Below are 27,883 nucleotides of genomic sequence, written 5' to 3'. Positions count from 1 at the left end.
AAAAACCAAAAAAAAAAGAGTTGTGTTTTACCAAGCAATAAAATATTAGGTCTCAGCATAGTTTGTGTTATATCAGTATAGGCATTTTCAAAACGCACAGTGGGGAAAAGTGGTTGTGGCACCTGCCTTTAATTCCAACACTCAAGAGGCAGACGCAAAGGCAGGCACCAGCCTGGTGTACAGAGCAACTTCCAGGTCAGCCAGGCTACACAGAAAAACCCTATCTCAGACAAAACACCTCACAGTGAGTATAATTCTTTACTTTGGGCTCTGCCTGGCACTGAAGTAACAGGAGATTAGAGGACGTGGGAGACAGCTCAGTGTGTAGTTCCCGTTGCACATGTATGAGGACCCGAGTTCAGATCTCACTGCTGCCACAGTGGGTGTACCTAATTCCCTCACAGGAGAAGCACAGACAGTAGGGTCCCTGGAGTTTATTAGTCAGCCAGTCTAGCTCAATCAGTAAGAAACCCTGGCTCAAAAAGTGTGAAAGCCAGGCAATTGTGGAGCACGCCTTTAAAACCCAGCACTCAGGAGGCAGAGGCCGACCTTGTTTGAGGCCTTACTGTAAGTCTCACAAAATTACAAAGACTAAAGTAATACCTAGCATATTCTATCATGATATCTAACACCTTATCAGAAATTATTTGGGAGGTGAATAGAATCAAAGCACATTGCATAAAATTCTCAAATAATTAATAAAAATATTTAAAATTATTTTTAGTTGTAAAAGTATACTCTTTATATAAATGAAATCAAATTAGAAGCCAAAACCAAGCTAATGTAGTGGCACACTTCTTTAATTCCAGCACCCAGGAAGCAGGGCAAGTGGACCTATATGAGTTCAAGGCCAGTCTGGTCTATCTAGTGAATTCCAGGACAGCTACATAGACCTTGTCTCAAGCAAACCAATAGAAGAAAACAAAAAACAAAACATAACAAAACAAAAAACAGAATCCAGGGGGGCTGGAGAGATAGCTCTTCCAGAGGTCCTGAGTTCAATTCCCAGCAACCACATGGTGGCTCAAAAACCATCTATAATGTGATCTGATGCCCTCTTCTGCAGATAAAGCACTCATATACAATAAATGAATAAATAAATAAAATATTAAAAAAAAAAAAAAACAGAATCCAGGACTAGGATGAAGCTAAACCTGGGTGAGGCAGCTCAAGATTGTATCCTAACATTTAAGAGGCTAAGGCAGAGCATCACCAGTGCCAAGGTGTCTTCTGGGACCTGCTCTTCAGAAGAGCAAGAGGAGCTGCGCATGGTGGCACACACCTTTATTCCCAGCACTCTGAGGCAGAGGCAGGCGGATCGCTGTGAGTTCATGGACAGCCAAGATAACATAGAGAAACCCGGTCTCAAAAAACAAACAAAAAAACACAAAACAAAACCACAGCTCCTGAAGCCTCTGCCACACCTTTGGCTTACTGCAACCTTCACCTGGCCAAAATAACTGTTACTCTATTCCTAAGGAAACTATAGATTTATTCCCCTACGCTTGTTTGTTTCTACCTTCCATTGGTAACTATTTGCTACTTTTGAAAAAAATACATAGCTTCCATCCACATTAAGAACAAAGCCGAAACACTGGTACCCACTAGCATGAAGGCAGTCTTGAGCCACCACTGCAGAAAAAACCAAATTTCAGTGTGTTCCTTTCCTTTCTCACGTAGCCATATGATAAATTGCCATCTCTACTTGACAGAGTGGTCAGAAACATGTATTCTAGAAACTCATCCCCTTGGCTGCACAGCACATACTACCAAAGATGTGCCACCAGGTGACTCCCATGATGAAACAGAATTGAAATGAAGACTTCGTTTTCATTTATAAAAGTACAGCATTTACTGTAGGAATGGTAGAGATGTAGCTTCTAACAAAGGCTTAACAGCTGACAGACTGTGCTCCTAGCCAAGTGGTCCTGGTATACAGCCTGCTCTTTGTTTTCTGTTGTGTCTTCTGAGGTGCCAAGGATGGAACCCTGGGTTTCCTCAAATGCTAAGCAAGTGCTCTCTGTTGGCTATACCCCAAGCCCTCCTGATTATCTTAGAGCATGTCTGTAAATTTAAAATCAAAGAAGGAAGGAGAGGTCCAGTAAGGACACTGAGGATGCTAAGCTAGGCTTGGCTTCACACCTGGCAGAGCCTGAAGTGCCTTGCTGTTGTCGTCACAGGATACAGTTAAGACAGCACGTGCTCTAGAACTCCCTGTCTGATCAACTGCTCACACTTCCACCGAGGCAAAAAGTGCTGCAAGGAAAAGGAGGTAGAGGGAAAGAGTGAGAGAAACGATTAGGAAAAAAATTCAGTTCTACTTTGCATTAGTAAAAAGCAACAGGCAATGATATACCTTATCAAATTCTACAGCTGTGTAGATAAGAGCTAAACTTAACTAATGTGCTGTTATATAGCCAAGTAAAATTGATATAACTACTAATTGAACACTTAATTCTTAAGATTTAAGCCAGGCGTGGTGGCGCACGCCTTTAATCCCAGCACTCGGGAGGCAGAGGCAGGTGGATCACTTTGAGTTCAAGGCCAGCCTGGTCTACAAGTTGAGTCCAGGACAGCCAAGGCTACCCAGAGAAACCCTGTCTCAAAAAACAAAACAAACAAAACATTAAACAGTAGAAAACAGGTTTCAAATACAGATAACATAAGTTGTTCAGGCTGTTCACATGTCTACACAGGAGCAGATGAACAGGCCCAGTCCTCACTACCTCGGTGTTCACGACCTCGTGTTCACTACCTCAGGGTTCACTACCTCAGTACACAGTGGCCAGATCAACCACAGAGCTCAAGAAAAACCATAACAAACTGAATTAGCCTTCTACTCATCTGGCCTTGAGGACAGCTTTGCTTCTGACAACTACAGGTTTCCATGGTACCTCCAGAACACTGGCTGGTTTGGTTTTTGGGTTTGGTTTGGTTTGGTTTGGTTTTGGGGTTTTTGTTTGTTGGGTTAGTTGGTTTTGGTTTTGGGTTTTTTGAGACAGGATTTCTCTGTTTTAGCCCTGACTGTCCTGGAACTCACTCTGTAGTCCAGGCTGGCCTCTAACTAACAGCGATCTGCCTGCCTCTGCCTGGTTAAGGACATGAAGATCAAAGCTTGGAGGAGATTTATCTGTTCTCCCTGCCAATTAAGGAATCTGAGATTATTGGGCATATCCCCAAAGGATAAGATGTCCCCCCACCCCCCCACCCCAAAAGACAGAGTTTCTCTTATAGTTCTGGGCTGTCCTGGACTCGCTTTGTAGACAAGGCTGGCCTCAGAACTCACAGAGATCCACCTGCCTCTGCCTCCAGAGTGCTGGGATTACAGGCGTGCACTACCATGCCCAGTAGGATGAGGTTCTTAAAATCAGGCAAGTGCAGAAGCAGACACAGCTGGCCAGTGGACCAGGGTCAAGGCTTTTGTCACTATTGGGGACTACAATGTTCACGTTGGTCTTGGTGTTAAATGCTCCAAGGAAGTAGTCACTGCCATCCAAGGGGCCATCACCTTGGCCAAGCTTTCCATCGTCCCTGTGTGGAGAGGCTACTGGGTAACAAGATTTGCAAGCCACACAGTGTTCTGTGCAAGGTGACACTGGTATTGATTCTGCTCCTGTGCCCAAGAAGCTACTGATGATGGCCAGTATTGATGACAGCTACGCATCAGCCAGGGGCTGTACTGCCACCCTGGGCAACTTTACCAAGGCCACTTTTGATGCCGTTTCCAAGACCTATAGCTACCTGACCCCAGATGAGCCTGGCCTGGCACTCACAAGAGATCTGCTTGCTTCTGGCTCCCAAAGTGCTGCGATTACCTGGTGGGTCTTCAACTTTTTTTTTTGGTTTTTTTTTTTTTTGGTTTTTTTTTTTTGGTTTTTTTAAAGACAGGGTCTCTCTGTGTAGCCTTGGCTGTCCTGGACTCACTTTGTAGACCAGGCTGGCCTCGAACTCACAGCGATCCGCCTGCCTCTGCCTCCCAGTGCTGGGATTAAAGGCACGTGCCACCACGCCTGGCTGGGTCTTCAACTTTTAATCCTCCTGTCTTGGGTAGGATTAACTATTAAAATGGTAATCCACATTTTAATAGTCCTCACATAATCTGTCAACTATCTAGAATAAAGCCATTGTAATCATTATACAGAAAAATGTTTAGTATTAAATATAAGCAGCAGCCTAGTAAGTGAAGTAAATTTTTCTTGCCATATGATTGACACATTTGCTCTAAGTCTTATTCAGAAAAAGTCCAGAACTGGTCTGAGATACAGAAGAATTCACAAAGAGATACTCAGTTTGCCACCAAATCCAGCATTTCCACACACATCAGTTTTTTTCCCCAAGACAAGGTTTCTCTGTATAGCCTTGGCTGTCCTGGAACTCGATCTCAAACTCAGGTCTCAAACTCAGAAGAACCACCTCCCTCTGCCTGCCAAGTGCTGGATTAAAGGCATGCATGCACCACTGCCTAGTTGACACACACACATTTCTAACAAGGTCTAAAGTATATGACAACAGAAAATACCTGGCTGTTTTTTTTAAGCAGGACTGCAGTGCCATCATCAACTTCAAATTCTCCATAGTCTTTTAAACATCGCACCTGAAAGAACAAATTGAAATTCTGTTTTTTCCTTGAGATAAGGTCTTTGCTGTGTTTTTGACCGCCTCCTAACTAGCTGAGGGTGCAGCTGTGCCTCATCATACCTGTTTATATTATTGTAGGTATTAATCAGAAAGAAAACGCACACTGCAAAAGTATTAAGTAAGTAATATTTAGATCCACTCCAACCTTATTTGTGTAGTCCCCACCCATATATCAATATGTGAATAGGACAGAGCTAAGTTTGCCAGTTCCACCTTTGGAAGAGATTCTTCCAATTTTCTTCGATACACAGACTTATTCCAGGGAATTCTTATCAGTAAAAAATAAAAGTACAGCTTTCATTTGGTACCATAAAAAGGAAAAATGAAGTTGGATTACATTATCTTTTTTAAAATTTTTTTATTTGTTAAGATTTATTTATTTTATGTATAGGAGTGCTCTATCTGCATGTACACCTGCAGGCCAGAAGAGGGCATCAGATCACATTATAGGTGGTAGTTGCTGGGAATTGAACTCAAGACCTCTAGAAGAACAGGCCATGCTCTGAACCGCTGATCCATCTCTCGAGCCCTGAGTTATCTTTTAATCTATAAATAATTCTTAATCATCCCATTTTATTCTTTAGGCAACTAGGTTATCGAAACTGAGAGAAGGTCTTGGTTGGAAGGTAAGAGTAGGAGTGTAGTCTTTGGCAGCAACTTCTGCAATGGTAAAGAGGTATCTAAGCTGGCAAGATGGTTCAGAGGGCAAAAGCACTTGCTGTGTAAGGTTGGTGACCTGAGTTTCATCCCCTGGGCTCACAGGGTAAGGAGAGAACCAACTCCCCAAAACTGTCCTCACGGATGCCAAGGGACATGCAACTTTTCAGATACACATTACATTTAAATAATTCCTTAAGGGACAGCACTAAGTACTATCAAGGAAGACAAGGAGGCTTTTCATCTCATGAGAGCTAGGAAGGAGTTTACTCTCCTGAGAGCCAGGTCTCTACTGCACCGCCACTTACTTCTGGTAAAGCCAACTCCAGCAGCAAGTGCCAGATACTTCTACCATGTCCTACAGTTAATCTTAGCGGGTGAAATACTGTTAGAAGAACATCTCCACGGCAATACGTGCTGCTTTGAAAAGACTGGCTTTAAGAAAGAGGTGCTGTTGCTGAGCCTTCTGCATGTCAAGTCAGGGACTGCCACTATGCTGCACTCTAGATCAGGTATTTAATACGGAAAAATCTCAGCCATACTAAGAAAAGTAAAAGGTTACATCAACGTGTAGCTAAGTGTGTTCCTCTCAGTCACTTCAGGATTACTCTTCTCTCCTTGAGACAGGGTCTCCTGTAGCCCAGGCTGCTTCTAACCTCTCAATCATGCAGCCTCAGCCTCCCAGCTGCTGGGACTACAGGAATCCAACCACCATGACTGGCTCAAATTACCTACTTCTACACATTAATATTCCTAAAAGACGAAACACAAAGCCAAGCATGGTGGCCCATGCCTGCAATCCCAACTCTTGGGAGTAGAAGCAATAGGATTGCATGGGGTTAGCCCTGACTACATGGCATGTTCTGGGCAAACCTGAGATGTATGAGACCCTATCTCAAAATACAAAAAATAAAAATAAAAAAGTCCCACACTACTATCTAATATCATTAATCATTTAATATGCAAAAGTACCCACTAGCCTAATAAATATTTTCTTTCCCATTTCATTTCACGTGGATGGGTGTTTTATCTGCATGTATGTCTGTACACCACATGTGGGCAGAAGAGGGCACTGGGTCCTCTAGGACTGACGTTACAGATGGCTGTGAGCTGCCAGGTAGGTGCTGGAATTAAATCTGAATCCTTTGCAAGAGCAGCCAGTGCTCTTAACCAGAGTTAAGTTATTAGTATTTTTCTAAGTTTTCATGTTGAAGCTAGAATCTGGCAGAGCTACACACTGTTTTATATCTTTTCTTTTTAAATTTTTTTAATTTTTTCATGTCTTAGCTTTCAATCTATAGGTTTCTCTCCCTCTTCAGAAACTGTTTCTTCCAATGGCCATCTATTTGTGGTACCAAAGACAAATGGCTGTACTGATGAAATTTTAGGTGTCCATACTAGAGACAATGGAAGCTACCTTCCTCTCATGCTTTTGTCTTCAGTTTCCTTTCATTTTTAAAAGAAGATAGTAAATCATCATCCTTGATAGAAGGCAGCACAATGTGCATATTAAAGGCAACATACTTCAATATATAGGCTTTTGGGGGGCTTCATATCCTGTGTGATGTCCAAGCCTTCATCTCCTCCCAGTGACCTCATGTAAGTAGCAAGAGACTTTTTATAATGGTTGAACCATTCCATCTGTAAACATAAAAATGGTCATTTGACAAAGATTTAAGAAAATCTGCACAAACTATATGCTACTATTTCAAAACCAACACATCCTACGGCTGGATCTTCCCACATCAATTAACTTAATTATAAAACTCTTCCAGACACACCTACAGGCCCAATGATCTCATCCCCACATCCTAACATACTTGTTAGGTTGTGTCGAGTTGACAAAGCTGTCACAAGTACCAAAGTGAAGACAGCTCTGGCAGACATCAGAGACTTAGCCAGTATGGTCTGAGCAACAGCATGTAAAAGGCACAGAGAAGACAAGGGCCACAGGCTCGGCTGGCCCTGCCCACTGTGCATGGAACTGGCCCACTCCAATTTCTGAGGACCCTTAGGAACGACCAGAAAGATGCTCTAGTACCTCATCTATGTGTTCTTTTAAACCCTGGGAAATCCACTCACCTTTTTATTAATTTTGAATCCCCTCACATTTTTATTTAGTGTTACTTTTATTACCTCTCTCTTTTTCCCCCAAGACAGGTTTTCTCTTTGTAGCCCTAGCTCACTCTATAAACTCAGCTGGCCTTGAACTTACAGAGGTCAACCTGCCTCTGCCAGTGCTGGGATTCAAAGCATACAGAGCTACCCAGCCTGTTCTAAAGCAGAGTTTCACCTTCTAACCCTGGCTGTCCTGGAACCTGCTATGTAGACCAACCTGGCCTTGAACTCACAAAGATCTGCTTGCATCTGCATCCTGACTGCTGGGATTAAATGTGTACACTACCAAGTATTTTGGAGGTAAAAATTAGCTGGCCTGGTGGTGGCGCACACTTTTGATCCTAGCGCTCAGGAGGCAAAGGCCAACAGAATGAGTTCCAGGACAGCCAGGGCTATATAGAAAAACCCTGTATGGAAAAACCAAAAGCGGGCTGGAGAGATGGCTCAGAGGTTAAGAGCAGTGTCTGCTCTTCCGAAGGTCCTAAGTTCAATTCCCAGCAACCACATGGTGGCTCACAACCACCTGTAATGAGATCTGGTGCCTTCTTGTGGTGGGCAGGCACACGTGTGGACAGAATACTGTGTAAATTATAAATAAATCTTAAAAAAAAAGAAAGAAAGAAAGAAAGAAAGAAAAAGAAAACTCAAAAGCAAACATAACAATTATTGGATTTTTTTCTTTTTTAAATGAAAATATAATTACATCATTTCCCCCTTCTTTTCCTCCAATTCCACCTATGTAGTCTCCTTGCTCCCTCAAAACCATGGTCTTTTTCTTTAATTATTATTGATATATATGTGTATGTGTGTATAAAACCTATAATGTTAGATACATGTCTAAATATGTAAATAAAACCTGCTCAGTCTGTTTCATGTTGCTCTGAATATATGTGACTTCAGGGCTGACCATTTGCATTGGGTGACCAATTGGGGGGCTCACCCCTGGGAAATATAATCCTTCCTGGAGCATGTTGTCTATGGGTAGAGCCCCATGAGACTGCGCCCTCCTTCTCTGTTAGCAGTCTACTTGTACTATGCTTCTTTGGGTCTTGTTTGGGCAGCCATATTGCTGAGGTATCGTGAGGGAAGCTTCCTCATCTCACAACAGAGTCCTCTGGCTCTTACAATCTGCACCCTCTGCACAATCTTCCCTCAGCCTTAAGTTTTTTTTGTGATACATCTAATTTGGTTTATAGATCGTTTTCACTGTTAGACAGTATTTTTTTATTTTCCTTTCTCTTTTTATTTTTTGCCCTATGTTTCCCCTCTATACTTCCACCCCCCCCCCCCAGGTTTTCTCCTCTATGTATTTAGAACATTTTGACTTTACCTTACTGTCTTTAAATACTCATTATATCTTTGGTTTTTATTCTCACTGTACTTGTCTAATTTGTTTGAACTTTTTCATGATAGCATTTGTTTTTTCTTTTAATTTCTAATTTGTTCTTCTTTCCCTAGAATAACATTTTTCTCCTTTTTCCTATTCAGCTTCTTTCCCCTTTCCTATATTTAATCTTGCTTCTCTATTTCTCCCCTTCCCCGCCTCCTTCTTTTATGTCATTCATTTACTATCTCCACATTCACTCTAAAAATTGACTTTGCCCTATATCCTGTAGTAGCTTTGCTAGTCTCACTCTGTGCTCACTGTTACTAGATTCTAAGTGTACCCCTTTATCTTGTATGGCTTATAGCTCTTGCTATTACAAAAACTTGCTTTCTCTCTATGCAAGGTCCTGGAGATTAAGCCTTCAAGGAGATCTCCAGGGGCTGGAGAGATGGCTCAGAGGTTAAGAGCACTGGCTGCTCTTCCAAAGGTCCTGAGTTCAATTCCCAGCAACCACATGGTGGCTTACAACCATCTATGAGATCTGGTGTCTTCTTCTGGCCTGCAGGTGTACATGCAGGCAGAACACTGTATACATAATAAATACATAAATCTTTTTTTAAAAGATCCCCAAAGGCCAGGCGTAGTGGCGCACGCCTTTAATCCCAGCACTCGGGAGGCAGAGGCAGGCGGATCGCTGTGAGTTCGAGGCCAGCCTGGTCTACAAAGTGAGTCCAGGACAGTCAAGGCTACACAGAGAAACTCTGTCTCGAAAAACCAAAAAAAAAAAAAAGAAAGAAAAGAAAAGAAAAAAAGATCGCCAAATAAAACAAGAAAAGAGATCCAGACCAGCAGATATGTGCATCCCAAGCCAGAGACCCCAAAACAATGAGGAAATGTGACAAACTGGCTCCTCCAAAAGGCTTTATATAATATGATCTACTAAACTCAAAACCAGTGAAATAACTATAGTACTAGATGATGATTTCAAAGATTACTAGTAAACACTGGTCAATGTCTCATACGATGATACAAACAAATGGATTAGTTAAATCAAGAACCTAAAGAGAAAAAGTCACCAGTACATGGGGACAGTACTAAAATGGATGAATTAGGAATGAAAGTCAACCTAGAAGAAAATGTCAGCAAAGAAACTAATATTGTCGGGGGAAATGTTAACTAAAACAAACCAAAACCTTCAATGATCAGGAAGTGGATCTCTGTGAGTTGGAGGCCAGCCTGATCTACAACCCAGTCCAGGACAGCCAGGCCTACAGAGAGACGATGTCTTGAAAACCCAACCAAAGGACCAAAAAACAATATATGCATGCATGCATACATACATACATACATACATACATACATACATACATAGACACCACAGTACAGAAGAGAGAGGAAAGACTACATTCAAGCATCAACTGGGAGGTAGGCGTCACTACACAGTGATGGAGAACTCTGGCACACAGTCAAGGGACCAAGCCTAAGAATTCATGGGAAAGAAGTTAAGATAAACTTTAAAGGCTTGAGAGATTCTATTCAATGAAATCATAGTGAAAATTTCCCACATCTAGAAAATGGTACCCTGACACAAGAGACATTAGTACCCTAAAGACACATGACCAGAAAACAATCTATAGCATATTATAGTCAAAATGTCAAAAACACAAAGCAAACTAGAATTACAAGATGATATAACAAATGGAAATAAATATTAAGGTGCTAAATACTGGTGGCTATCTACAAAAAATTAGATAGGTCCTGATACAATAGTAATACGTCATTTTTCTCTTCTTCTTCTTCTTCTTCTTTTGTTTTTGTTGTTTGTTTGTTTGTTTGTTTATCCAAACAGGGTTTCTCTGTGTAGCCCTGGCTGTCCTGGACTCCCTTTATAGACCAGGCTGGCCTTGAACTCACAGAGATCTACCTGCCTCTGCCTCCCTAGTGCTGGGATTAAAGGAATGCACCACCACACCTGAAGGTAGTAGGTGATTTCAATACCCCATTGTCATTCAAATGGATAATTAAAAAATAAACCTTAGCGTTAAATTATGCTGCAGGGGCTGGAGAGATGGCTCAGAGAAGAACACCTGTTGCTCTTGCAGAGGACCTGGGTTCAGTTTCTAGCATCAACAGGGTGGGTCACTGTCATCTGTACTTCCAGTTCCAGGGACTCTGACCCCCTCTTAAAAAAAAAATCAAACTATACAGTACATCAGATGAGCTTATCAGATACACACAGAATATCTATCTAACAGATAAAGGATATACATTCTTCTTGCAGCTCATAAGCTTCTGGAAGAGATCAATTCTTTAAAAATACAAGAGAATCTAACTTTTTGTATTAACAAATTAATACACTAAAACTAGAAATTAACAAGAAGAAAACTACTGAAACCACACAAATACTCAGAAATTCAAATATATATTATATATACACATTTTTTTTAATGTATACAGTGTTCTGCCTGCATGTACACCTGCAGAGGGAACCAGACCATGTGGTTGATGGGAATTGAACTCAGGGCCTCTGGAAGAGCAGACGTGCTCTTAACCGCTGAGCCATCTCTCCAGCCCCTCAACAATACACTTTTGAAGATTGGGGAGGAAACTGAAATTTCCCTACGATCAAATGATGTACCCAGTTGGGCATGGTGGCACAGGACTTTAATCCCAGCGCTCAGGAGGCAGAGGCAGGTGGATCTCTGTGAGTTTGAGGCCAACCTGGTCTACAAAGCGAGTCCAGGACAGCCAAGGCTACACAGAGAAACTCTGTCCCGAAAAACAAAAATAAAAACAAAAAAATATTCAAGAAGAACACATTAAAAAGATCAGATCATGCCCATGTTGACTTCACTCCAAAGACAAATGGTTGGTTAAACACTCACAAATCAATAAGTGTAATATAGTACGTAAATCACGTTAAGGACCGAAATCACATATCACTGATGCAGAAGTATCTAAAGTACCTTGTTAAATGAAATAACCCACAGTGGACATTGGTTAGTTTACACTAACCTAGTGACATAGAAGGGAGGCTAGAAACCATACAACCAGTGGTCTGGGCTTTGGACCTGACTGTGACCTCCTGGGAGGGGAGGAGAAAAGGCTGAGCTTAATGACATGTCCCTTAGTGAGCTTAGGGACAATGGTCATGTCCCTAGAGTATAAAGCCCCAGTCACTTAGCTGCCAGTGCTGTGAGAGAGTACCTGGATGCTAGCATTATGTGAGCCACTATGGAATGTGTCAAGAGGATGTCCAGCTCTGAGTTACAAGAATAAATAAGATGCCAGACGCTTAGAGCCTCCAACCCTTTCTGCTCTTGCCTTGTGAGCCTCATGTGGCTGGTTCCGGCCGGTCTGTATCTGCGTTGCTTTATATCAATTTGGTTTCAAGACTTTAAAGTCTGAAGCAGAATGGTTTTGAGTTTTGTGGCTTACTCTGGTGAAGTACTGAACCTACAGGAATCATGGGACATTAGAACCTGTGACTGTTATCTAAAGTAAGGGAAAATCTTATGGAAGACTTAGGTAAAGTGTCATCTAACTTAAGGCAGTTAGTGTCTAAAGTCCTTGCAAACCTTTATCACTTTTTAAAAATTATTTATTTATTTTTATTTCACTACATTGGTGTTCTGACTATATGTGTGTCTATGTGAGGGTGTCAGATCCCCTGGAACTGGAATTACATAGACAGTTGTAAGGTGCCATGTGGGTGCTGGGAAATGAACTGGGTCCTTTGGAAGAACAGCCAGTACTCTTAACCGCTGAGCCATCTCTCCCGCCCCTGAACCTGTGTCATTTTTAAAGGAGAGAATTTAGGTATAGGTAGAGGTCAAGTTGCTTGCTTCAGACAGACAGTCCTTGAATAGTCAGGACTTAAGTTTACCTAGCTCCAATCCAGTATCTGGAGTGACCCTGTGCCTTGGTTACTAGATCAACAAAAACTTATTACCAATATGAATTTGTAATGTTGGTAGAATGTGTGTGTGTGTGTGTGTGTGTGTGTGTATACATTTATGCACACACTGTATAGAAAACACCAAGTAATAATACAGTTTTTAATCCCAAAGATGCATCACTATTAAAGAGCATATTGGGATTTTACTTTGTTAAATACTAAAAGTTTTCCACATGGTACTTAGAATTACTCCCCACCATATAATTCCTATCACAGTATATAAGAAAATAGTTCAAACTAGGCGTGTTGGTGCACACTTTTAATCCCATTACTTGGGAGGCAGAGGCGGGCGTATCTTTGAGAGTTCGGGGCCAGCCTGGTCTACAGAGCCAGTTCCAGGACAGCCAGAGCTGTTACACAGAGAAACCCTGTCTGAAAAAAATGCCAAAAAAGAAAAAAAGAAAAAAAAAAGAAGAAAGAAAGAAAGAAACACTGCTATTGGAGAACATAACATTTTTATGCATTTGAATAGTGCTAACTTACTTCTTCAGCAGACATGTGGAACCGTAAAGCATTTGGCAAGACACTGCCATATTCCCATCTCAATGCTCTAATCCGAAGCAATCGGTCATACCTAGGACATGAAGGGATTAGATGACATAAGAATAAAAGGTGTGGGGGGCTGGAGAGATGGCTCAGAGGTTAAGAGAACTAACTGCTCTTCCAAAGGTCCTAAGTTCAATTCCCAGCAACCACATGGTATTCACAATCATCTATAATGAGATCTGGTGCCCTCTTCTGGTATGCAGGCACACATGCAGGCAAAACACTATATACATAATAAATAAATAAATCTTTTAAATTTTTTTTAAAAAAAGAATAAGCTGGGCGGTGGTGGTGCATGCCTTTAATCCCAGCACTCGGGAGGCAGAGGCAGGTGGATCGCTGTGAGTTAAAGGCCAGCCTGGTCTACAAAGTGAGTCCAGGACAGCCATGGCTACACAGAGAAACACTGTCTCAAAAAACAAAAACAACAACAAAAAAAAAAGAATAAAAGGGGTCAAAAGTCATTCTGAGGAGTAGAGTCAAGACTCACAAAAAAATAAATAACCTAAGTGGAACATGTGGACTTTGGCTGACAGAAAGACACCAACAGAAAACATCTTTGGGACAATGGAAAAAAACGTGCATAAGAACAGTTTAGAGGTGCCGAAGCAAAGTGAGCACTCTAAGACCAGTTTAGAAGCCGTGCGTGGTGGTGCACACCTTTATTCCCAGCACTCGGGAGGCAGAGGCATGCGAATCGGATCGCTGTGAGTTCAAGGCGGGCCTGAACTACAAAGTGAGCCCAGGACACCCAAGGCTAACACAGAGAGACCTTGTCTCAAAAAACCAAAAAGAAAAAGAAAAAACCAAAAGAACAGTTTAGATTGCTGGGTACAGTGGCATGTGGAAACCCTGCTACTAACATCTTAGTCTGTCAAGACTGGAAAGTGAGCAAGGTGTGGTGGCGCACTCGGTAGACAGAGGCAGGTGGATTGCTGAGTTTGAGGCCAGCCTGGTCTACAAAATGAGTCTAGGACAGCCAAGGCTACATACAGAAACTTTGTCTCGGAAAAGAAAAGAAAGAAAGGAAGAAAAAGACTGGAAAGCCTGGAGCAAGGCACAAAATGGAGGACTCCCTTTGTCAGTAGCTTCCTCTTCTCTGCCTGGGAAGCCCAAATCCCCACACCTTCTACCTGAGGAATGTCCCATAGTCCTTAGGGAAATTACAGGTTCAATTTCCTTTCTCCAGATAAGAACCTGCTCAGCAAGCACCTGGGATTCCTGGATTGCCTCTCCATGCAAATGAGGTATTACAATACCTTAAGCCCCAAGCCAATATCTACCCTGGAAATCCTTCCCCCCTCCCCAAAGTTCTAGATAACCCTTGTTCATCCCAAATAAGGTTGAATGGCCTCACTGAAGCTGGTCTTGGAAGTCAATCCATTGTACATGCTGCTGTCAGAACACTGCTCTTCTCACCCTCTTGGATTGGTGGTCAACGGTCCCCAAGAAAAGGGGAGACCCACAGTAGCGCATGCCTTTAATCTCAGAACCTTGGAGGCAGAGGCAGGAGGATCTCTTTGAGTTCAAAGCCAGAGAGGACTACATAATGAGACCCTGTTTCAACCTGACAGATTCCACCAGGCATTGTTTAATGTCTCCAAATGTGACAATATGCAGTGGTTACAAAGACCATGAGGGCCTTACTGTTTAGAAAGGAAAAGTGTAAAGAATTCAGTGGTACCAGGCACAGTGGCAATCACCTGTAATCCCAGCTCTCCGGAGGCAGAGGCAGGTGGATCTCTGTGAGTTCAAGACCACCCTGGTCTAAAAGCCAAGTCCAGGACAGCCAAGGATACACAGAAAAATCCTGTCTCAAAAAACAAAACAAAACAAAAAAAAGAATTCAGTGCTGAACTGTCATTATACTCCAAATCAGTACAGCAAACACTAATATGTAAGAACCAAGTTCCACAGAGCAAGATATATTAGTCTCAATCTTTTTATGACTACTACTTCATAATCTAAACAATTTTTTTAAGCCAGGTGTAATTTCATTCAGGAGGTAAAAGCAGAAAGATCTCTGTGAATTCAAGATCAGCCTATCTACATAGCAAGTTCAAGGCCAACCATGGATACAACCCTGTCTCTCAAAATCAAACCAAACCAACCAACCAAACAAACAAAAACATAAAAAGGAACAACAGAAGATTCTTTTTTTTTCCCTTGCTACCCACTGAGAAACTACATTAAAAACCTGCCTGGGGGGGGAGGGGGGAGGGGTGGGGGTGGGGGTGGGGGGGAGGATGGCACTGACCTTTAATCACAGCACTTGGAAGCTGGAGGCAGGCAGATCTCTGTGAGTTCAAGGCCAGCCTGGTCTTGAGCTGAGTTACAGGACAGGCAAAGCTACACAAAGGAACCCTGTCTCAAAAAACAAAACAGAACAAACCCTAAAAGCCAGGTGGATCTCAAGGAAGCAGAGGCAGGTGGATCTTTGTGAGTTCAAGGTCAGCCTGGTCTACAAAGCAAGTCCAGGACAGCCAAGTCTACACAAACAAACCCTACCTCAGGGGGAAAAAAAACCACAAAAAGAAAAACAACAACAAAAACCCCTCCTAGGGGCTGGAAAGGTGGCTCAGAGGTTAAGAGCACTGTCTGCTCTTCCAAAGGTCCTGAGTTCAATTCCCAGCAGCTACATCATGGCTCACAACCATCTACAATGAGATCTGGTGCCCTCTTCTGGCACATATGTGGACAGAATACTCTATAAATAAACAAACAAACAAACAAACAAACCCTCCTAGAGGGGCTTAGTGGTTAAGAGCACTGACTGCTCTTCCAGCAGACCAAGGTTCATATCCCAGCACCCACATGGCAGTTCACACTTGTCTGTAACTCCATGATCTGACACCCTTACACAGACACACATGCAGACAAAACACCAGTGCACATAAAATAAAATAAATAAATATTTTTTTTTAAAAAACCCTCCTAGAGTCCCTGACACCCAAGCAAAACCATAGACACTTACAAGTATGCTATAGTGCAGCGTCGATTTCTTAACAAAGAACAATGCCGAAATTTGATGGTTGGTATCAGATCACCTCGTCCAGCTGACTTCGCCTCATTCCTGTTAAGACATGTAAGGAGCAAGAAGCAGATATGCACAGTCCAGTGTAGGTAAACATTTCAAAGCCATGATGACTGACTTACATGCTTGTTTTGTCCCTTTACAATTAGTTAGCAGCCAACCAGAGCAGAGTAGCCACTTCCATGCCAGTGCTTTATTAGTATAGTAAAAGATGAAAAACCAGAACTGGGTTTGGTGCACACCTTTAATCCCAGCACTAGGAGACAGTCAGAAAAATGTCTGCGTTCAAGGCCATCCTAGTCTACCTAGTGAGACCCTGTATTTGTCACTGAATATCCGGGTGGTTCTGTTTTTGTGGTGCTAGAGATTAAACCCAGGATCCCACATGTGCTCGGCAAGAGCCGCGGCACTAAGCTACTCCCCTGAGCACAAGCACCGTTCTACACACGTCTGCCATCCTATGAAGGTCAGGTTACCACTCCACATTCTCTACAACTGCTTACAATGTCAGGATATAATTCCCAGATTATAAGGAACCAACACATTACGTTGGACCAGCAGGGAACGGTTTCGCCAAGTCTGAAATCCCAGAACTTGGGAAACAGGACAGGATAGAAAGCTTTAGGTGAGTCGGGCGTGGCGGCACACACCCTGAATCCCAGCACTAGGGAGGTAGAGGCAGGCTTGATCGCTGTGAGTTTGAGGCCAGCCTGGTCTACAAAGTGAGTCCAGGACAGCTACACAGAGAAACCCTGTTTCAAAAAAAAAAAACAAAAAAAGAGAGAGCTTTAGGTAAGACAACTAAAAAAATGAGATCTATTCTCAAATGATTAAGTTTAATAGAATAATTCAGAAAGAACATGTAAAACTTTTCACATTTGCACATGATTCGTCGAAGGATTCACTTCTACTCACAATTTATTTTATATTTTAAAGTGTTATTGGATTTATTTGTATGTACATCCAGTTCATGTAAAGATCAGAGGGCAGCTTTCCTTTTACCACATGGTTCCTGGGAACTGAACTCATCATCAAGCTTAGCAGCAAGTACCTCTACCCACTGAGTTCTCTCACCAGCCCTACTATTTATTTTTTAAAATCCTCTTCTTTGAGCCAGGCATGGTGGCGCACGCCTTTAATCCCAGCACTCGGGAGGCAGAGGTGGGTATGATCGCTGTGAGTTTGAGGCCAGCCTGGTCTACAAAGTGAGTCCAGGACAGCCAAGGCTACACAGAGAAACCCTGTCTCAAAACAAAAAACAAAAAAAAACAAAAAAATCCTCTTCTTTGGGCTGGGCTTGCACATGCCATTAATCCTAGTACTTGGGAGGCAGAGATAGGCCTAGTCCTACCTCTAGGGAGAAAGTTCCAGCACAGCTACACAGAGAAACAATGCCTCAAAAAAAACCAAAATAAAAATAATAAATAGGGGCTGGAGAGATGGCTCAGAGGTTAAGAGCACTGGCTGCTCTTCCAGAGGTCCTGAGTTCAATTCCCAGCAACCACATGGTGGCTCACAAGCATGTGATCTGATGCACTCTTCTGGCCTGCGGGTGTACCTGCAGGCAGAACACTATATACATAATAATAGATAAATAAATCTTTAAAAATAATAATAATAATCTTTTCTTTTTCTATGTATGGTATTTGTACCAAATGCATGGAGTTCCCACAGAGGGCAGAAGAGGGTGTCAGATCCCCAGGAACTGGAGTTACAGACCTTTGTGACCTGCCCTGTAGGTTCTGGGAATCAAATCCAGCTGCTCTCAAGAGCAGCTTGTACTCTTAACCACTGCCATCTCTCCAGCCCCCTCACAAATAATTGTAACCAGAAACTAGTAACAATGGTCCCCTCCCTGAAGAGAATTTACCAGAGTAAGGGACAAATTTCTGTATCATTAATTTGCAGAGTACAGACACAGGGAGTACAGAAAATTCAGTCCCTTACTAAACCAAGACCTAATAAGCAAACTCCAAAATATATTTTTATTTTGTTCATTATGGTCCAGGTTACTTTTTTTTTAAGATTTATTTATTTATTATGTATACAGTGCTCTGCCTGCATGTACACTTGCAACCAGAGGAAGGCAACAGATCACATTATAGATGCTTGTGAGCCACCATGTGGTTGCTGAGAATTGGTGGTTGCTGGGAATTGAACTCAGGACCTCTAGAAGAGCAGTCAGTGCTCTTAACCGCTGAGCCATCTCTCCAGCCCCAAGTCCAGGTTACTTTTTATGTCCCCTCTTCTCTACTTGTTAAGTAGATACAGCAGCCAGGAAGACCTCAAAATAAAAACTGCCCACCCAAATATCTCATCTGATGTCACTTTCTCCTTGCTAAGTTCCAGCACACTGATCTTTAAGTGCAGTTTCTGGAATACTCGCCTCTTTATGATCCTTGACATAGGTTGTTTTGTTTTCGTGGTGCTAGAGATTAACCCCAGGGCACCACACATGCTAGGCAAGTGGCCACTGTCTGAATGTCCTCTGCTCACCCTGTTTTAGCAAATAAAATCTACTTCTCCTTGAAGCCTCACCTAAATGTCTTTTTGTTTGGTTGGTTGGTTGGTTTTCAAGACAGGGTTTTTCTGTGTAGCCTTGGCTGTCCTGGACTCACTTTGTAGACCAGGCTGGCCTCGAACTCACAGTGATCCGCCTGCCTCTGCCTCCCAAGTGCTGCGATTAAAGGCGTGCGCCACCACGCCTGGCCTAAATGTCTTTCCCTAGAGAAAACTGTCAATTCCTCCATGCCAGTTATACTTTACATTGTCTCTGAGCATTACCGGAAACATTTATCAGTACAACTTTATTTAGTGCTTGTCTGTTGAATGGATTAACGGACAACTTGGTAGATTGAGCTAAGACTTGACATCTACACTCGGGAGGCAGAGGCAGGTGGATATCTGTGACGTCAAGGCTAGCCAGGTCTACCAAGTGAGTCTAGAACACCAAAGGCTACACAGAGAAACCCTGTCTCGAGGAAAAAAAAAAAAGACTTGGCATCTGCATCACATTTACCACAGCGCTGCTGAGGTTCATTTCCTCCTTCTGTTATCTGTATGTGTTGTGTTCCTATCGTTTTGTTTGCCTTACAGGTCTTATCATATTATTAATTTCTACATCCAAGTAACTCTTTAGTTAAGATTCTGTCTACGAGCCGGGCGTGGTGGCGCTCGCCTTTAATCCCAGCACTCGGGAGGCAGAGGCAGGCGGATCGCTGTGAGTTCGAGGCCAGCCTGGTCTACAAAAAAAAAGCGAGTCCAGGACAGCCAAGGCTACACAGAGAAACCCTGTCTCAAAAAACAAACAAACAAACAAACAAACAAACAAACAAAAAGATTCTGACTATGGCTGGACGTTAATCCTCCCACTTGGGAGGCAGAGGCAGGTGGATCTCTAAGCTTGAGGACATCCTGGTCCAGAGTTGAATCCCAGGACAGTCACAGAGGAAGCCTGGCTCTGCGGAGGCGTAGAGGGGAGATGAGAACGGATGACATGACCATACTCTACCTCAGCTTTGACCCATCAGCACCCCCTTTTTTATCTGGCTATGTGATGGCGGCCGCTGACGTCTGCTCACACAGACCAGGCTCTCCACTGTGTGAGTTGCCATGCCTAGCTTTAAATGTTCAGTCACAGCCCTTTCTAGAGCTGCTAAACGACACCCGGTCTCAGGCTCTACTCAATTCTATCAGAAATCGCTGCTGTTCCTGCTCGGTGGACCCCTCTCCTTCAAACACACTAAGGCCTCTGTTAACGACAACAATGAGTGGACGCTAAGTGTGAATTGTCGCATCTTTTACAGCCCAACTTAATTCTTTCAATTCAGAAGTCACACATCATACATAACTAAGCATCTAGCACATGGGAAGCACTGTCCAATCACAGAGCAGCAGAAAACCCTTCAAGTTCTACTGCTGATCTCACGTGTACAACCCAGGTAAGACTGATTTAGAGAATTAAAAAATTTACATCCCCAAAGATACAAGGTTCTGATTTTAACATCTCATTTCTTTTTTAGTTTTGTTTTGTTTATCGAGACAAGGTTTCTCTGTGTAACCTTGGCTGTCCTGGATTCACTTTGTAGACCAGGCTGGCCTCAAACTCACTATGATCTCCCTGCCTCTGCCTCCTGACTAAAGGCATGCACCACCACACCCAGCTTCATTTCTTATTTTTAAAACATCAGTATTATCACAACTTACACATCAGACTGGTTTTGTTCATACAAAGCTTTCATCTCCTCCAGAACTTGTCTGAGTCCATCCTCCTGAAACATATAAATTGGTATTGATATACATTCATTGACTCTCTTATCAATTTCAATCTATACAATATCTTTCATTTATATACCTTCCCAGTGAGACAATAGGCTTCACAATATTTCCATGGCTACAGGTGTTGGCAAGGAACACAAAGTGGTACAGCCCTGTGGAAATAGTTCCACAGCTGCTCCAACAGTTAAAAGGAATGGACAGAGTAGTTCCTGAACTCAGAATGCCACGCAGGAGGATCTAGAGTTTAAGGTCTTCATGCACTGTATAGATATCCTATCTTAAAATACAAACGACTGTGGATGCAACTCAGTGGTAGAGGCCTTTCCTACCTTGCTAAGACTTTGAGCTCTATGCCCAGCACCAGAAAAAAAAAGTTAAGCAGAACTACCTACCATACAATTCCTTTCCTGGGTTTATTATACCCAATCCCATGTGTTTGTTTTCTTTCTTTCTCTCTCTCTCTCTCTCTCTCTCTCTCTCTCTCTCTCTCTCTCTCTCTCTTTTTCCTTTCTTTCTACCCCAATCCACACACACAACTTTGTTGTGTTTGATTCTTTATGTTTATGTTTTCATAATCGGTTTTCTTGAAACAGGTTCTTGCTAGTATTATGTGGCCCAGGTTGACCTCAAACTCACATTAAAACTCCTGCCTCAGCATCCCAAGTCCTGAAATTACAGACATACCCTGGACTTTACACAAATGGTTTTGGCAGCATCATTCAAAAAAAGTCAAAAAGCAAAAATAATTCAAAGGACCAACAACAGATGGAGAGAGAAGGCAAATGTGGTACATCACCCAATGGAGCATCACTTATCTGTAAGAAGAGTAAGTCCTGACACATGCTATAACATAGCTAGACCCTGAAAACTCCACGTTAAACCACAGACACCAGACACAGAAGAACTATAGTTGGACTCTACTTATTGGGAATACCTAACAAGGTAAATTCATACACAGAAAAGCAATTTAGCCAGACACAGTAGCACAAGCCTAGAATCAATCCCAGCAATTTGAAGAAGCATCTCAAATTGAGACCAGCCTGAACTACATAGTGATCCCCTGTCTTAAAAAAAAAAAAGCGCTGGAGAGATGGCTCAGAGGTTAAGAGCACTGAGTTCCATTCCCAGCAACCACATAGTGGCTCACAACCATCTATAATGTGATTGATTCCCTCTTCTGGCCTTAAGGTGTACGTGAAGGCAGAGTGTTGTGGCTCAGCATGTAAGGCACTTGCTTTCCTTCCAAGCCTGATGAGCTCCTATCACTCATATGGTAAGAGAGAACCAACTCTCTCAAGTTGTCCCCTGACCTCCTCCACATCTGTGCTCTTGTACACATGCCCACACCCACATAAGTAAATAGATGTAAAAGAAAAGTGGTCATCAGGAGCTGTGAGAAAAGGGGAATTGGGCAATACTGCTTAATGATGACAAAGTTTCTCTGGAGTGCTTTGTGGGTTCTTGTTTTTCTTCTTTGAACAATGGCAACCAACCCTGCCTCACAAGGCCCTAGCATTTATATGGCCTCTGAAAAGTCCCCAGAATTCCAAATGTCACACAGTTGCAGAAATTATCTGCAGCAAAACCAAGCCTCTACTAGAGCACGAGGCAAATCGTAAGAACAGCCTCATATAGCCACACCTGAGATTAAAGTGAAAACATTTTTTTCTCCCGAGACAGAGTTTCGGAGAACAGCCTTGGCTGTTCTGGAACTTGGCTAGCCTTGAACTACAGTTATCCACCTGCCTCTGCCTCCCGAGTGCTGGGATTAAAGTAACATTTTCTTATAATATTTCTGTTGTTTTGTTTTGAGGTTTTGTTTGTTTGTTTCTCTGTGTAGCCCTGGCTATCCTGGCACTCACTCTGTAGATCAGGCTGGCCTTGAACTCACAGAGATCAGTCTGCCTCTGCATCCCCCCTTTAATTGGGATTAAAGGTTATTTCTGTGTTTTTAAAGAAACCAAAATTCCAGAATTCACACTACAAGAGATGGCTCAGTGGTTAAGAGCAATGGTTGCTCTTGTACAGGACCCAGGTTCTATTCCCAGCACCCACATGATGATTTATAAACATCTGTCACCCCAGTTCCAGAGGGATCCACTGCTCTCTTCAGACCTCTGTGGGCACCAGGCATGCACACCGTGGCATACATGCATGCATGCAAAACACACAAAACTTTACAAACTACTGAACTACTGAAAAACACAGCACTCTAAGGATAGTATCAAATACATCATACAGGGCAAAAGAGGCTGGATACAAAGGACGCACACTACATGATTCCAGATGGCCCTTTACAGGGCATTAGGCCCCTTACAGAAGCGTCAGCTCTTAGTAGACTGAACCCAGATACATGTAAAAGAAAGGCAAGGAAGGAGATCTGTGGTTTCCAAAGGCTGCTGCCGGGACAGCTTCACAGCAGAGGCAGGGGCTGGAGAGATGGCTCAGTGGCTTAAAGCGCTTGCTCCTCTTGCAGAGGCCCTGGGTTTCCAACACTCTACAGAGTGCAGCTCACAGCTGACTACACCTCCAGTTCCAGAGGATTCCCCACCCTTTTCTGGCTTCCATGGGGCACCTCCGTGCAGGTCTCTCAAAAGACATTTTTTTTTTCCTTTCTTTCTTTTTATGGTTTTTCAAGACAGGGTTTCTCTGTGTAGTGCTGGCTGCCCTAGAACTCTCTTTGTAGACCAAGCTGGCCTCGAACTCAGAGATCCATCCTCCTGCTTCTGCCTCTGAGTGCTGGGATCGAAGGCCTGCACCACCAAGCCCGGCCTTTTCTTTTCTTTTCAAGTAACGTTCCAGGCCAGCGTGGTGGCGCACGCCTTTAATCCCAGCATTCGGGAGGCAGAGGCAGGTGAATCGCTGTGAGTTCGAGGTCAGCCTGGTCTACAAAGTGAGTCCAGGACAGCCAAGGCTACACAGAGAGACCCTGTCTCGAAAAAAACAAAAAAACCAAAAAACAAGAAACAGATGGGAAAATTCACCAAATCAATGGGTAACGTTAAGTATGAGCCTTTTCTTTTTCTTCCTATAATTTGTTTTCCCCCAGTTTCAAACTTTTTGTTTCCGATCTCGGAAACAACAAGGGCGGTAAAGTGAACCTAGCAACAGACACGTAAGAAGAATCTCCAGCAGGCCACAGCGGACTGGCTGGAGCATATCCACACAGGCCCCGCCCCCAAGCCAGAGGCCCCGCCCTCGACACGCCCCTCCGCGGCCGCCGCTCCTCACGTTGAAGGCAGGCAGCTGCCCTTCCGGCGCGCGGTGTAACTCGCGGACAAGCTCCATAGCTTTTTCGCAGAACATGATGGTCGCGCCTGGTTCCGGCGGTCTCGTCAACTGCCAAGTCACGCCAAACGGTCGCTGGGCTCCCGGCTCCCGGCCCCGTCACCTCTATTGTTCAGAGTCCCTCAGCTCCAGCAAGCAGCTCCTCACTTTGGCGCCAAATAGACTCACCCAATAGAAGTGAACTAGAAGGGGTGGGCTAGAAGGGGGCGGGAACCTAAGGTGGCCGAGAAGGGAAATTTGGCTTCATTGCGCAGCCTCATTCAGAGGCAGGAAAATGGGAATTAAGAGGATGGCTTCTTCTCTGGCAAGTCAGTTGCGTCTGAGACTCTAGGCTGAAACAAAGGGCTCTTTTTGTGCAGCAAAGTAAAGTATACGTTTTCCCATCCTTTTATTTCTTCCATTTAATTATCTTTAGATTCTAAGGGGCACCTTGAGAGTAAGAGGAAAAGTCGAGAAAGTAGTTATGATGCAGTGTTTTGTTTTAGTTTTGCATTGCCAGTGGTTTAATATTAAAGAGAAACCATCTTTTATTGTGTACTCTGTATAGTAGGGACTATGATGTACATTTCAGTTAATTCTCACAATTCTCCTTTAGGTGTTATTTGTATGCAGAACTGATGAGGAAACCAAAGTGGTTAACTTACTGCAGGTCACACAGCTCTTAAAATTATTAGAACCTGATTTCTATGCTTTGCACTTTCAGCTCTGGCACTCTGATCTTAAAGAGTTATTTAAAAGTATTTGCAAACTGAAAATGTCACAGATAATAACAATGTGAAGTTGGGCATGATACTGTGGCCTAATGTCTGCACTCCCAGCTCTTCTGTGGTCGAGGAAGACAAATTACTTCAGTCCAGTAATTCTAAAGGAGCCCATCTTTAAAAAAAAAAACAAACAAACAACAACAAAACCAAAGTTCAATTCTTTAAAAATTGTCTTGATTTGTCTACTTTTGCTGTAATAAAACATCATGCCCAAAAGCAAACTGGGAAGGAAAGGGTCCATTTGGCTTAGGGCTGTGGTCCGCCAAGAAAGGAATTCAGGGCAGTCACTCCTGCAGGGTGATGGAAGGGGCTGCTTACTGGCTTGCCATGGGTTACTCACCATACTTTTACCCAGGACCACCAGCCTTGGGGAAACACTCCCCTCCGTGGTCTGGGCCATCTCAAGTCAATAATTAAGACATTCCCCACAGATTGGTCAAGGCAATCTGATGGAGGCCATTCCTCAAGATTCCCTCTTCCCAGATTAAACCCATACCATAAAACCCACTTGTTTTATTTAGTTTCTCCTTTCTCTCCTCTCTCTTCTCTGTCTCTCTGTCTCTGTCTCTGTCTCTGTCTCTGTCTCTCTCTGTCTCTGTCTCTCTCTGCCTCTGTCTCTGTCTCTCTGTCTCTCTCTCTCTCTCTCTCCAGGGTCTCACTATGTAGATCAGGCTGACCTCAAACTCATAGAAATCCACCTGCCTCTGTCTCCTGGGTGCAAAAATAAAAGTGTGTACTACCTCACCTATTTAGCTGATTTTTGAAAAAGCAGTACTGCCGGGCGTGGTGGTGCATGCCTTTAATCCCAGCACTCAGGAGGCAGAGGCAGACAGATCACTGTGAGTTCGAGGCCAGCCTGGTCTACAAAGCAAGTCCAGGACAGGCAAGATAACATAGAGAAACTCTGTTTCAAAAAAATAAATAAAAATAAGTAAAAATTAAAAAGCAGTATTAATTTCTATAATAATGGGTTTTGGTTGTTCTTTTGCAAATATAGACAACATGATTGTTAGGGTAACAGGACAATGTTGAGAGAAGTTATTCAGAGAGTCAGGTGCTGAGACAAACAGTCCTTCAGCTGAGAGCTTTGTTACTTATTAATGCTACATACAGTTTACTGGGGTTCTAAAGAGGTCCATCAAACTAAAGAGGTCCTCTCTCAAAGGTTTCAGAGGGAGGTGGTCCAAAGCCAGGAGGCAGTAGGCATGGAAAGCAGCCCATACTACAAGCTAGCTGCTTGAGTCAGTTTGCCTCTGCTTCTGGGTCAGCTGGGGAAGGAGGCAAGATTCTGCCTTCTGTGACCTCACAGTCACAGTGCGCCTGTCACATTCCTATAGCTGGTCCTGGAGCGAGGGAGGCTGCTGGGAGTTTGGCCTGCTCTGTACATTATTTGATGTACATTATCTGAAAAATGGGTGTGGGAATGTCCCACTTTGAAAAGGAAACATTTGCCCAGGTGTTGTGGCTCATCTCTGTAATTCTACTATTCCAGATGCTGAAACGAGAATATTCCAGAGAGTTCCAGGCCAGCCTGGGCTAGAGTATGAGGCCCTTTATCATAAAACAATAGGTAGGTAGGTAGGTAGATAGCTGAGTAAATAGGGATGTTCTTTTTTAAATCTCTATTAGGACACTTAGGTTTGTGTTCATTAAACACCCAGTTCCGGTACTGTTGTAGAATTGTGATTCAGAAACTGGTAGTTAGACCCTTCACAGCCATGCATCTTTTTTCATCGCAGGCAGGAGGCAAGTCTCTTATTGACCTTTAGACTTCTTTACTTTTAAATTGGGAACAGTAGTATATCTGTGAGCAGTCTCGATGATTCAGTCTTTCCCTCAGCAAATATTTATGAAGCGTGTACTAGGAGCCAAGCATTGGTCCAGACACTGAAGATAACGCAGTAACAAGGTCCTTTCTTAGAGCGTATCTTGCAATGTGGAAAGCATCAGTACAGATAAAGATATATCAATGTCAAGTATTTTGGCGATAACTAAAATAAACAGGAACGCGAACACAACAAAAATGAGAAGGTCTAAGGGTTCTTCGTTTGTGTTCAGCAAAGATAGGGGAGGTGGGTAACTGTAGAGGTGGGCTTAAGAGGGGCAGAGCTCTGGGACAACAGGTCAAGGTACAGAGGGAGGGGCAGAGTAGCATTGTGAAAGACTGCCGGGGAGGCAGGTCCTGGGAGAGGTTGACGCCTGAGGCTGGAGCTCCATCAGGTAGGCCACTGTAAAGCCTTTTTTTTTTTTTTATGTAAGCTTTCAGTTTTGAGGGAGGTGGGAGCCCAATTAAGTGTTTTTAGTGAGTGGAAGATTTAGACCGTGGCGACGAGAGTTAGAAGTAAAGCAAAAGTAGTAGGGAAGACAGGAAGTGGCTAGATACTGGATTTTGAATAGAGGGCTGAGCCAGGCATGGTGGCGCACGCCTTTATCCCAGCACCTGGGAGGCAGAGGCAGGTGGATCTCTGTGAGTTCAAGGCCAGCCTGGTCTACAAAGTGAGTCCAGGATAGCCAGGGCTACACAGAGAAACCCTGTTGGGGGCTCGGGGGTTAGAATAGAGGGCTGACATAAAACTTGATGACAGGTGTGATATGGCATAAGAAAGGAAAAATCAAGGATGAGGGCTGGAGAGATGGCTCAGAGGTTAAGAGCACTGACTGCTATTCCTGGGCTCCTGAGTTCAATTCCCAGCAACCACATAGTGGCACACAGCCATCTATAATGGTGCCCTCTACTGGCCTGCAGGTGTACATGCAGACAGAACATTGAATACATAATAATAAACAAATAAATCTTACCAAAAAAAAAAAAAAAAAAATCAAGGATGAGCCCAGAGCCTAGGCTCCAAGAAGGCCATTCCTCCATTCCTCAGGAAAGAAAGACTATAGATGGAGATGGGGTAGAAGAGTTGATGCCTATTAGAAGTCAGCAAGGAGCTGGGCGTGGTGGCGCACGCCTTTAATCCCAGCACTCGGGAGGCAGAGGCAGGCGGATCGTTGTGAGTTCGAGGACAGCCTGGTCTACAGAGTGAGTCTAGGACAGCCAAGGCTACACAGAGAAACCCTGTCTTGCAAAACCAAAAAAGAAAAAAAAAAAAAGTCAGCAAGGAGCAGATCTTTGGATAAAGAGCCTTAGTTCTAGGAAGGGGATGAGCCAGAGACACAGTGGGGGCTTACCCAGTATGGAAGTGTAAAGTCTAGCCCCACTCCCCTTTGTCTCTTCCCTCCAATTCCTCCCCTCCCACGCCCCCCCCCCCATTGGAACACTGATCCTT

General features: G+C 43.4%; 1 protein-coding gene across 2 annotated transcripts; it reads right to left on the bottom strand.

Moving 5' to 3' along the window:
* Positions 1 to 1,827: 1,827 nt before the first annotated feature.
* GINS1 (GINS complex subunit 1) lies at positions 1,828 to 25,801 on the bottom strand. Of its 2 annotated transcripts, XM_084774900.1 has the most exons (8): positions 25,720 to 25,801; positions 23,788 to 24,176; positions 20,485 to 20,549; positions 16,219 to 16,317; positions 13,182 to 13,272; positions 6,820 to 6,936; positions 4,520 to 4,594; positions 1,828 to 2,256 (listed from the first exon to the last, which is right to left on the bottom strand). In XM_084774900.1, the coding sequence occupies exons 2-8, from the start codon at positions 23,860 to 23,862 to the stop codon at positions 2,188 to 2,190; spliced, it is 591 nt and encodes a 196-aa protein (XP_084631026.1). In that variant the 5' UTR covers positions 23,863 to 24,176; positions 25,720 to 25,801; the 3' UTR covers positions 1,828 to 2,187. The 2 variants fall into 2 exon arrangements, with proteins under 2 accessions (XP_084631026.1, XP_084631025.1); XM_084774899.1 differs by lacking the exon at positions 25,720 to 25,801 and having other exon boundaries at positions 23,788 to 25,181.
* Between the last annotated feature and the right edge of the window lie 2,082 nt (positions 25,802 to 27,883).

Source organism: Acomys minous (assembly GCF_964271855.1).
Source record: "Acomys minous genome assembly, chromosome: 3".
Taxonomy (NCBI): Eukaryota; Metazoa; Chordata; class Mammalia; order Rodentia; family Muridae; genus Acomys; species Acomys minous.
Note: the sequence above shows the minus strand (reverse complement) of the source record. Positions and strands in the feature narration are given on the sequence as shown.

What these genes read in the sequence shown, in the direction of transcription:
- GINS1 (XM_084774900.1), bottom strand. Translation starts at nt 23,862, where the DNA reads ATGTTCTGCGAAAAAGCTATGGAGCTTGTCCGCGAGTTACACCGCGCG. An exon ending in CGCTGCACTATAGCATACTT is followed by an intron (nt 13,273 to 16,218) that starts GTAAGTGTCTAT and finishes TTCATGTCCTAG; the next exon opens with GTATGACCGATTGCTTCGGA. An exon ending in TGCTTAAAAAAAACAGCCAG is followed by an intron (nt 2,257 to 4,519) that starts GTATTTTCTGTT and finishes TTTTCCTTGCAG; the next exon opens with CACTTTTTGCCTCGGTGGAA.